This window comes from Mastigoproctus giganteus, chromosome 6, assembly GCF_048544385.1.
Source record: "Mastigoproctus giganteus isolate SK-2022 chromosome 6, ASM4854438v1, whole genome shotgun sequence".
NCBI classification, from domain to species: Eukaryota; Metazoa; Arthropoda; class Arachnida; order Uropygi; family Thelyphonidae; genus Mastigoproctus; species Mastigoproctus giganteus.
Window position 1 is genome coordinate 198722221 of NC_143580.1, and position 12393 is coordinate 198734613.

General features: G+C 36.2%; 1 protein-coding gene across 1 annotated transcript in view; it reads right to left on the reverse strand.

The window, feature by feature from the left end:
* The window catches only part of GCS2alpha (glucosidase 2 subunit alpha), a 139492-nt gene that overhangs the window by 54139 nt on the left and 72960 nt on the right, over positions 1–12393 (reverse strand). Inside the window, exon 6 of the mRNA XM_090376660.1 lies at positions 2414–2495. Coding sequence (XP_090232786.1) covers positions 2414–2495 — 82 coding nt within the window. The remainder of the gene's footprint in view (positions 1–2413; positions 2496–12393) is intronic.

The following is a 12393-nucleotide window of genomic DNA, read 5'->3' on the forward strand; positions in this document are numbered from 1 at the left end:
ACAGTTACCCAAAAGGTTTCTGCACAAAGCCACTTGAAAGCATGCTATGCTTTTAGTTCTAATAACACTCAGGCATTTTCAAAGCTTTCATCTTGCAGATGTTGTTGGAATTGGAGGTTTAATTCTGCATGGGCTACTATTGCCAAATTGTGCCTGCAGTGTTGATCAACTTATGGAGCGAATAGATCTAAAAGTGAGTGTATAAGTTGATCATTTTTAGGTAAGTAAAAAGCTCTGATAAACTGGCCTCATCTCCAATAATGAGTTAGTTGCAGAGGTTCATGTAAGTTCAGCAATGATCCGAAAGATACGATTCTGGCTGAATGATAATGTGTACACTCAAGGAGAACATTATTAATGGTAAGTAGAGAAATGCAGTGCAAGCAATGTGGGGGATCCTCCCCTATCAGTAAAAAGAGGTGCATTAAATGTGTATGGCCAATTTGTCTCTCACAAGCATGACCTCTTCATGCCTGTTTAATCAGAAACTGGATTTCCACAGCTGTAGGTTCAGTTTTATTTCAAGAAGCTTATATGTCTGGGTATGCCACATGTGAGATCACAAGTCAGTACATATCCGTCATATGACTGCCTTGTAATCAGTGTAAGGAACTGGAACTGAGTCTGTAGAAACTGTCTGATTTGAGGCACACAAAGATTCAATCTTTCATTTTCGTGGCACCGATCTTTGGAAATTTCCTACTTAAGTAACAAAATGCCCTTGAATTCATCTTACCCACTGCATTCACAAAACTCTTCATTGAATCAATGGAATATACTGCACACTACTCATTCTTGGCTCATATGTACTTCTTTGAGGCAGTCACATCTGATGCAATGGTTTGTGGCAGAATGGCTGTCCTATAGATATAGGAAACTATTTTGTGAGCCCTCTTTGCATGCCCATTAAAACATACCAATGACTTGGAAGTCATCGCAGATATTCCACTGATGAGTGCTCTATTGAATTTCTTCAAGTAGTGTCTTCATGTTATAGTACATCCTTTAGATAAACAGAGTGGACAATGGGGATGATGGCTTTAAGTTCCCATTATATGATAGAAGGATTCAAGCCATGAGGAGTCAATGAAGACACAAGCAATCGTGACAGTTTCCTAAAAACTCTATTAGTATCACAATAGTAAGAGAGCAGACCATTTACTGTAAAAAAATGTCAACAAAACTTGGTCTCTCTTTTGATAATGACACACTTTGACATTCGTAAACAAGTGTTTCTGTTTTAGTCTCGAGGTGAGAAGTTCAGCTTTGGAGAGGACTACATCTCTAATGAAGTCATTCAAATGATCTTGGGTAAGCAGGTCTTGCTCCAGTGTCTCTTCATAGGATGTGTACTCAGAATTGGCTGAAGTTCTCAGGTCTCCGCCAGTTGCACCTTCATCACATTGTATTTCATCTCCTAAAGAATTTAATCCAGACCTGGCATACCATCATTGCGAGGGATTGGTCTCACTGCTGAATACAAGTTCAGATGAACAATCTTGTGCTTATTCTTTGCTGAGAATCCAGTTACATTAAAATTAAAAAAGTAACAATCACCATGGTCTTTTGACTCCCTCTATATTGTGGGTATGGCAACAGCATTAACTTTTTCCTTTTATTTGCCAATCATGAAATCCATTAATTAGTACAAATAACATGTGGTACCCACACCTTATTCTGGTCACACATAGGTCAGTCAAAGTAAAGTTGTAAATTTTACAAATATCTGTCGTGACTGTACACCATTGTGATTTGGTTAGAAAAGAACAACACATACACACAACAGAATTTGTTGGGGTGACTTTTTATACTTTAAAAGCATAATACTGAATGTACTTCATCATCATGCCTCAAAAGTGTAATTTACCAATTCACCAGATTTTAACTGAAACAATTTATAATCAAATAGTTAAATTATGAAAACACAAGGATAGAGATATATTAAAATGATTACATACATAGGAATTTACAAACAATAATAATAAATAAATGAATAATTATATTCAGGTAGGATGGCTATGAATAGGTATGTGAGTGGTATATCAGTCTCATCACATTCATATAATCAGTCTCATCACAAAAACTGCATATGCTAGAGAAAAGCTGAAAACATATTTGGAATCAGCATCCAAAGATCTATCAATTCCACCTTTTTTTTTTTTTAAAGAAAAATACTTTTTGACCTGTGTTATTATTATCCATTTATTTTTTAGAATATTTTGGTATGCTTCAGGAATAAAGCCCACCTCATTTGTAGCCTTTTAGGATCAGAAAATTAAAAGTACAGATATTGTAAAGCCAAAAACTGCAATATTTTGTCAAAATGAATTAAGTTTTAGATACCCTTAATTAGCATAATTAATCAGAATAAAAATCAAATCACACAAGTTGCATGTTTATATATATGCTTTACCATAGGGTTTAGAATCTGTACGGCCTTTAAATGATTCTTCCCAGAGGTTTTCCTGAGGATCATCTTCATGTGCAAGATGTTGCTATAAAAGATTAAACCTCAATTTTAATCAATATTTATAAGAAAACTAATTTCAGAATCAATCTGAAATTTCAATCATTTCAGAAGATTTCTCTAAGTAAGGAGGATTTTTTTTCCCCAGGATTAAGTTATGTTTGTTATGTTATTTGGAGCATTAGCAACTAAGGCCATATTGCTCCGGGATACGTGGTGGTCATTCCTGACCTTTCCGCATCCTCCGTATTTGGTGGTGACGGGCTCGAACCCCGGTCTAATCAAGAAGCGTGTGCTAGGCACTGCTGCTCCTTCCCACCTGGCTACGGAGGTGCCCCAGGATTAAGTACTTTGATTCTCATTGACTCTTGATTAATGACACAATTTTATATAACACATTTATTACATACACACATTATTTAGCATTAGCATTAGTTGAGGCATATGATGCAAGAAAGCAAGCTTATACAGCATCAGCCAAACAAAAAAAAAAAAAAAAAAACATCTCTTCCCATTTCGCCCATCCAGTCATTCCAAATGTTTGTCTAGTTCAACCTTAAATTTATTTAGGTTATCAACTTCTACAACAACAACAGATGAAAGTCTGTTCCAGCAATCGACTACCCGCTGGCTAAAGGCAAACTTCCGCACGTCTATTCTACAACCGTCTTTTCTCAATTTGAATCTATGCCCCCTCAGGTTACACAAGTTATAACATCTACAAAAAAAAAAAAACATCGACTGAGGCTTTCAGTTTACCACTTCACCTCATTTTACACATTTAATATATATATATATATTATAGTAATATATAAATTTACTATATAAATATAGTAATAATGACCAAATTAATCACAGACTGAACATTGGATGGACAAACATGAGCAAACTCAAAGACATATGAAACAGCAATAAAATCTCAAATAGTCTAAAAATTAAATTATATGAAATTGTCATCACCACAGCAACTTATGGATCAGAGACATGGAGAATAAATAACAAAGAAAGGCAAAAAATAATGGCATTTGAAATGAGATGTCTAAAGAAAATCAATAAAAAAAACTGGAGAGAACATAAAACTAATGAGCAAGTAAGAAAAGATCTAAATTTTGAACACAGCATAATAGAACAGATCTACAAAAAATAACTTCAGTGATTTGGACATGTGAACCAGATGAAACAATGCAGGCTGCCTAACTCAAACTGAAGGGTACTGACAGGAAAACCCAAAAGAGAATGGCTCCAATGCCTAAAAGAAAACATAGGCTTTCAGACCTATCAACAAATGATGAAAGATTCAAGAGACCAACAACAATGGAGGTCGATATCTAAAGAGGGACTCGATCCATGCCCAAGGGAAGAGCAGAATGATGATGACACACACACATATATATTTGTATTTAGACTTTTCTGTAATAAGTAATAACAAAAGGTAAACAGGAAAATGTTTGAATGGAATTGCAGGAAAAGTATGAAAAGAGTCCCAGATCAGATTAATGCCATCAAATTATTGATTAAACATAAAATCAGTCTGTAAAATAATTACAATAGTATGTGAGATACTGATTTAAGATAAAAGATTTGAACTGTGTTTAAAGTACAATAAAAGCTATCCATAGAGCCCCAATGTCAAATTAATAGAATAAGGGTGTATTAAGAATAAACATATTCAGTATAAAAGTACCCAGTGAGCCATGAGGCCAAAAGACTTAGATAGCCTGAGCTGGTTTAATGTGTTATTACCCTATAAATAAAAAAATTAATAATAAAATGCAAGTAAAATAAAATAAAGTGATGAGGCAAATTACTGATATTAGGATACATTGAATGGTACATTTACGAAGGCTAACACCACCACCACTCAATACATTCAATCAATAATTGGCAAAGGCTATCTGTTTCTGTTTGTTATCTGCTAGTTTAGGTAGGTCCAAAAGATCTAAAGCTATTCAAATGTTAAAAATATTTAATTTAAAAAAAAATATATATATATACAGTATATATATATACGGTATCTGTATTCGCGGTTTTGCGGTCGCTGATTTAATATAAAATGGAACCTAAAAAAACATGTGAATTTTAAAGCTCCGTGAACATTTTCCGTCATAAAAAAACATGGGCGTGGCTAAAATCATCTTTCCCGGTCAAAACAGCGCTCAGTGGGTGGGGGGGGAGAGGGATGACAAAATCTCGAGTGTGGATGTTTCTTGCTAATCCTTGTTCAGTATGTGTTATGCGCTTGTCATGGAAGGTTTCGTCGTTTGCTTTTAATTTATATGCTTATAAATTGAACAAATTTATCAATTTATAAACTGATATGCTTCCAAAAGTGATAAATCTACCGTTTTGCAGTGTAAAACAGACTTTTGCGAGTTTGTTAATGGAAGGAAGTGACTTTATTGTGGACAAGTTCTTTCTAACCCGCACAAAAATATGGCTACGAATAACAAGGGAAATATGAAAAGATCAAAGAAGGTGATGACTAGCGAATAAAATTGAGTTATTAGATAAAATTTCTAATGGTGAAAGTGTCTCCTCAGTGGCAAAACATAAAATTATTGAGTCAACGGTACGATCAATTAAGAAATCGGAAGAAAAAATCCGCCGCAGTGTCCGTGAAAACGCACTAATTGCTTCAAAAATTTGCTCTGTAACTCGTGATGTTAAATTAGAAAAAATGGAAAAAGCTTTAAATCTGTGGATAGAAGACCGAACTCAAAATAAAATTCCGTTAAGTCCACTCATCACTCGTGAAAAGGCAAAACTCCTTTATCAACACTTTAGCGAAACTGGTGATAGCACTGGCAGGATAAGTTTTTTTTGCTAGCAAAGGCGCTGGTTTGAAAGATTTGTTTGAAATTTCTAATAAATATTACATTTAATATTAAATTGTTTCTTATATTCATTTCGATGCCATATGCTTGCATTTCACTATGTACTGTCTATGTACATAGTCATATTATGAAGGTACACGTAATACATACATAGACAAAATTTTAGATTAGTTTTTCTTATATATTTCATACTTTGGAACGGAACCCCTTTATTACTATGGGAGCCATAACTCAGTATTCGCAGCATTTCTCAGAAACAAAATTTAGATCTTTTCTTACTTAAAATGTATTAATAATAAGAGGTTGTAGAAAATGGTTACAATGATATTTATATAGATGGTTTATGGACCAGGGACACTGTTATATATAGCAGAAAGAACCCAATGACCATAATGGAATATAGGTAAGTAGCAAGTGAAGAAGAGAATGGGAACGAGCTAACAAAACTGGAAACAGAAACTACAGAAAACCTGGAAGGTACAGGAAAAATAAAGAGGTAATTAATGCTGTAGATCCTGCAATTTCAACATCTTCATCAAGGGTTAACTGTAGAAACCACAGGAAAGACAGCAAGGAGTGGGGCTGTTTCTGACACGAAATATACATAGCATTTGGTTGAAACAGTTAAGCCATATTGAATTTTGAATTAAGCAGAGGCAGAAGTAAAGTCAAAAAGTAGCAGCAGGCACAAGTAAAGCTAATGTATATTTCATGGCTGACCCTAATGATCTTATTTGGTGGTTGGGTTAATTAACTTAATTATGTTTTCACCCCATTTTTATCCTCACTGCACACACACACACACACACACACACACACACACACACACACACACACACAGTGCTTTTTTTATTGGGATGGTACACAATGGTATGGGGTACCAGTACCTTTATTAACAGCGACATGTGACATTTGGATGCACTGCACTTCAAAATTTGTAATATTCCATGAATTTTTTTCACATGTTTACCTACTATTCAAATAAGCTGTTGTTAAGATATTTTCTATATAAAACTGTATAACCATTTTTATAATTCTAAATTACTCAGTCGGACCTCTGTTTAACGAAGTTCTTTATAGTGAATTATTTTGAATTGCTCTTGGAAGTTACATTTAAATTGTTTCCATTGAGCAAAGAAAATTTTCACCTATCGAATGGATTAGGAGAGAATTAACTCGGTACGCACTGATTGCATTTCTGGCCTTCAGGCAATTAGTGCTGCTGCGTGAATTAAGAGAGCTAAAGCATTCTACAACTTAGTGGTACCTGGTAAAACCTATCCGACCATCTGTCCCACATACGGAGTCACACTAGTCAAAAGTAAGCAGATTAAGGTGTATTCCCAATGGAATTTGGCCTACCTACTACTGCAGTGGTGGTAGTAGTAGTGGCATGTGATGCAAGAAAGCAAGTGTATGAGCTTATGCAGCATCAGCCAAAAAAAAAAAAAAAAACACACCATTCCCTCCAAATGCCTGTCCAGTTCCTCCTTAAATTTATTTAACCTATCAACTTCCACAACGACAGATGGAAGTTTGTTCCAGCAATTAACCACCCGCTGGCTAAAGGCAAATTTCCACACATCTATTCTACATCTGTCTTTTCTTAATTTAAATTTATGCCCCCCTTAGGTCCATAATCTGAACAAGTGGAAGGATCCCATCAGAATTCAGCAAGGCTCAACCCATGTTGGGCATGCTGAATTGGTGTTCAACCTTTTCCCGTACAGGGGCCATATTCAAAAAAATTCAAAGTTAGATTTCTTCAGTGCGTTACATTTTCCATATCTTGTTGCATGTAAAAGTAAAACTGAAAATATTCGAAAATTTTATTAAGTACAATACATAATTACATTTACTGAACAAAACATTTAATTAGAAAATTTTTTTCATAATTAACAAAATTTAAAATGCTGTTTTTGTTCATTTTCCTCGTTGGCCGTAGGTTGGACACCTCTGTGAATCAACTGTAAGCGCCCTGTTAGAGATTAGAAAAGTGATTTTCTTTTACCCCGACAAATAATCATCTGTTGTTTCGCAGAAGTGCATTATCCACATTTTTCAATAAATTTTCCCTCGCTCTGTTTACATGTTCACAGTACCTGAATATCCAAATGACACCAACATTTCGGACAGTTTCAAAAAAAAGAAAAGAAAAAAAATTCAAATTTAAGAACAAGTGACAATACCGATGATGAGAGTAGGAAAACGAGAACAAGGAAGGTATTAATTATTCTAAACATGAATTGTTGGCATTTGGTGAAAATTAAGTTAGAAAATTGTCAATTAGGTTACAATTATTATTATTAGCCATATGGTGCAAGGAAGCCTGAGGCTTATGGTGCACAAGCCAATAAAAAGTTCCAAGTTACACACAGAGAGAGAGAAGTAGAAAGGAATCACCAAGAAAGAGAAGAATGATGATATCCAGCTCAGGACCCTGGGTGTGCCAAGCCCATACTCACAGATGTGAGCCCCCTGGGGTTAATGCAATTCGGGGATACCTAATTGATAAGAAGGTTTCGAAAGAATTGAAGCATTTGATGAACCTCTGAGTACGATACAAATTTCATCCAGTGAATGTGAACAAGGATTTTCACAAATGAATCTGATTGCCAGCCCAACCAGCGCTTCGTTGATGACAAAAACAGTTTCTTCACTACTGTTTCTTAAAATTGTAGGCCCACCACTAACCCGCTTCGATCCAGCAAAATATGTCGATTCATAGCTACTTCAGAAATGTCATTCAGCAACCGACACACAAAGAGGAAGAAAAGAAGTCAGCATAGGGTGTCTGATGAGAACTTAATGAAAATTTGGAATATTCTACAAAAACTTTATTATGAAATTTTTACTTGTTATTATTTTTTACTTATTTTTTTTACATACTTGAATAATAAATTTATGCTTAATAAACTGGTTAATATACTTAATTTGTTGTTCTTATTCTAAAAACATTACTACCAAAGTAACAATATCAGGGAAAAAAAAAAAAAAAAAATTTGAGTACTTTTCATATCCTTTTAATTTTCAATTTTTCCTGATAGCAAAGAACCAGTACCGGCATCTATTTTTTTTTTTCAAAAAAAGCACTGTGTGTATATATATATATATAAATAATCAATAATTACTATAAAAAAATAATAAAAATCAAATTAATACATACACCAGTAGCATAGCAAAACTGTAGAGTGAAAAATTAACATAAAAATTAAATCAACAGGGAGGGTAAAAGTAAAGGTAACAAGACTGAATCTAGCCAAAAGTCTCCAAATAATTTAGACGTTCAATTAAACCCAATTAATTATAAATCCATTTTAAATTTAAAATATAAAGCCAATTATATAATAATTTAGCGGCATCACCCTTGTAAGGTACCAGTTCCGAGAGACGTGAAATATCACCAAAACAGGACTAAAATAAAACAAAGTAACAAAATAATAGACTGACCATTTTGCCCCGTATCGACAGAGGGCCCCGAAGCCAATAATGGTCATGGAATCCCTGCATTTCGAAATCACTAGACAAATCATCGCAAAGGCGAACCGATCGAAGGATCAAACCACCCCTTCATCCCCTGATCGATCCACAAATGTAGAGGATTTGCATAGCAGTGGTCCTTATGCAGCAAGAAATAAACTATAGAACAGAACCAGCACTCCAGAGCAGAGCCACACTACCGACATAATGTAAGCTTAACCAGCTTATAGAGACAGAAAAAATAAAATAAAATAAAATATAGATGGCGGTATAGGTGCAGCTTTAGCACATCAATTTTTATTTTTTTATATTAATTATCGATTATGTGCAGGGCATCATGTAGAGGATGTACATTTTGCTGCCTCTAATGATTGCTTTATATTTATTTATCTTCTTATTTCATTTCATTCTAACTTTTAAAGCCATTATTCAAATATATATATATATATATACTGACAGTCTCACCCTTAATAGCCAACTTTACCTTCCAAAAAAAAAAAAAAAAAAAAAAAACCTCAAACTGAAGGGTACTTCAATAGTAAACCCTTATTCAGCCCTTTCCCCATATACATATAGCTACAGAGCCTACACATCAAAAATTAACCGAAATTCACAATTCTAAGCTATTATGATCAATTCTCAACAGACTCTTAATTTACTTTCCTTTTCTTGTCAGAGTTAGCATTAGCAGAGACATATGATGCAAGAAAGCAAGCTTATACAGCATTAGCCAAAAAAAAAAAAAAAAATCCTTCCAATTTCACACATCCATTTGCTCCAAAAGTTAATCTACTTCTTCCCCAAATTTATTTAGGCTATCAACTTCCACAACAAAAGATGGAAGTCTGTTCCACCAATCAATTACCCACTGGCTAAAGGCAAATTTCCTCACGTCTATCCTACATCTGTCTTTCCTCAATTTGAATTTATGCCCTCTCAAGTAATTATTCTAAGCAAGAGGAAGAATTCCATCAGCATTGAGCATGCTCAATCCATTCAAAGCATTCTACATCTCAATCAGATTGCCTCGCAGGTGCCTAGTCTCCAGATGCTGCAATTTGCAGAACTTAAGCCTTTCTTCATAAGAGCACCCCTTTGTTCCCCTCACCAGCCTTGCTGTCCTTCTCTGTACTTGTCCTAGCAACTCTACATCCTTCCAAAAAAAAAAAAGGAGGCCCCACACCTGTACACAGTACTCAAGGGGTGGCCTGACTATTGCCTTATACAAGGGGATAATCACCACCTTATCGCTGCTAGCAAAATTCCTGTACATCACTGACAAGACCCCATGAGCTGCTCTGGCAGCCTGCCTGCACTGCTCAGAAAACTTTATATCTGACTGTACAATTACCCCCAGATCTCTTTCATTCTCTACTACCCTGAGTGTAACACCACAGAGTTGGTATATTTCTCTGAGGTTTCTGCAGTACTTTGCATTTGTCAATGTTAAGTCTGCAGTCGCATACTGTCATTTGTAATTATCAACCCTGCCAACCTTTGTATCACCTGCAAACTTTGACATTATGCCTGATATACCTTCATCAATATCACTGATAAATATACAAAACAATGGAACCAACACCGAACACTAGGCGACTCCACTAATAACATTAGCCCACGAAGAGCAGTGGCCATTTATTACCACTCTCTGCCGTCTCCCACTCAACCATCCCGTTATCCATTGTAGCAAGTTGCCCTTAATGCCACACTGCTCCAATTTGTAAAATCCCACACTCCACTTTAAAATCTCGTCCTTTATCTAAACCTTGGTTTTCCAATAAATGTGCTAAGGCTGTCCAAGAGAAGAACGTTGCATATCGTAATTGGCTTGTTTCCAATTCTTCAGTTTCATTTTCTGCCTACACCAAAGCTCGCAACAATTGTAAAGCAGTTATTAATCAGTCCAAACTAGAGTTTGAACAGGCTAAGAGTAGAAAACTTGCTTCTTGCCCTAATGGTAGCCGAGCATTCTGGTGTCTTGCCAAAGCTATTGGCCGCAACTTTTGCCCATCTCTGCTCCCACCTCTGTCCAAACCAGATGGTTCTGTTGTCACTTCAGCCAAGGATAAAGCTGACCTGCTAGCATCCCATTTTTCTTCGAGCTCATGTATTAATGATCTTGGAAAAACACCTCCCACCATTCCTAACACGCTCCATTCAATGCCTCCTGTGGTCTTCCGTCAAAAGGATATCAGAAGGATTTTGATGAACCTTGATGCTAAGAAAGCTCCAGGTCCTGATGGTATTTCTCCACTTGTTCTCAAAACCTGTGCTCCTGAACTTACTCCTATTCTTTGCCGCCTTTTTTCACTTTCTTATTCCAAAGGTTTTTTTCCTTCTGCTTGGAAATTTGCTCATATCCAGCCAGTTCCTAAAAAGGGTGACAAATCCCTCCCATCCAATTATCGTCCCATTGCAATTACTTCTACTCTTTCTAAAGTAATGGAGAAATCAATTAACCGCCAACTCTTAAACTACCTAGAAACCTTCCGTCTGATCAACGATCGCCAGTATGGATTCCGTCAGTGTCGATCCACTGGTGATATTCTGGCTTATGTTACCCATTTATGGACTAATTCAATGGAAAGATTCGGTTGTTATTATTTGTTATTTGGTTTTTAGGAGCATTAGCAACTAAGGCCATATTGCTCCGGGATATGCGGTGGTCATTTCCTGACCTTTCCGCATCCTCCGTATTTGGTGGTGACGGGCTCGAACCCCGGTCTAATCAAGAAACGTGCTACGCACTGCTGCTCCTTCCCACCTGGCTACGGAGGCGCCGGAAAGGTTCGGTGAAACACAAGTAGTTGCTCTTGACATCTCAAAGGCTTTTGATCGTGTTTGGCATAAAGGTCTTCTAAACAAGCTTCCATCTTATGGTTTGCCAACTGTTTTTAGTAATTGGTTATCCAGTTTTCTCTCTGATCGCTCACTGAGGGTGATGGTAGATGGCTCTCTGTCTTCTAACTTCTCCACTAATGCCGGTGTCCCCCAAGGTTCAGTTCTTTCCCCCACTCTTTTCCTCTTGTATATCAATGACCTTCTTCCATTGACTGGAAATCCTATCCATAGTTTTGCCGATGATAGCACATTGCATTCAACTTTCCATTTTGAGAAACCTTGTCCAGCTCAATCAGCTTCAAGTTCTCGAAAATCTGCTACCAATTCCTTAAATGCCGATCTTCAGGTAATTCTCCAGTGGGGCAAAGACAACTTAGTTGATTTCAACCCTTCTAAAACTCAATCTTGTCTTATATCTCGCAAAAAGGATTCTTCTGCTCCTATGCTTATCTTTAGTGACACTCCGATTTCTAGGCAAAATGATATATCTCTTTTGGGGATTACCCTGACTTCTAATCTCTCTTGGCACAAGCACATTACAAATATTGCTTCCTCTGCATCTAAAAAACTTGGTTTTCTCTTTCGCTCTCGGCGTTACTTTTCTCCCAAACAGCTGCTCACTCTGTATAAATCGCAAATCCGCCCTGCCATGGAATATTGTTCCCACATCTGGGGTGGTGCCCCCAAAACCTCTCTCAGGCTTCTTGATTCCATTCAGAAGAGGGCAGTTAGGTTAATTAATGATTCATCTCTAACAGAGTCTCTCCACTT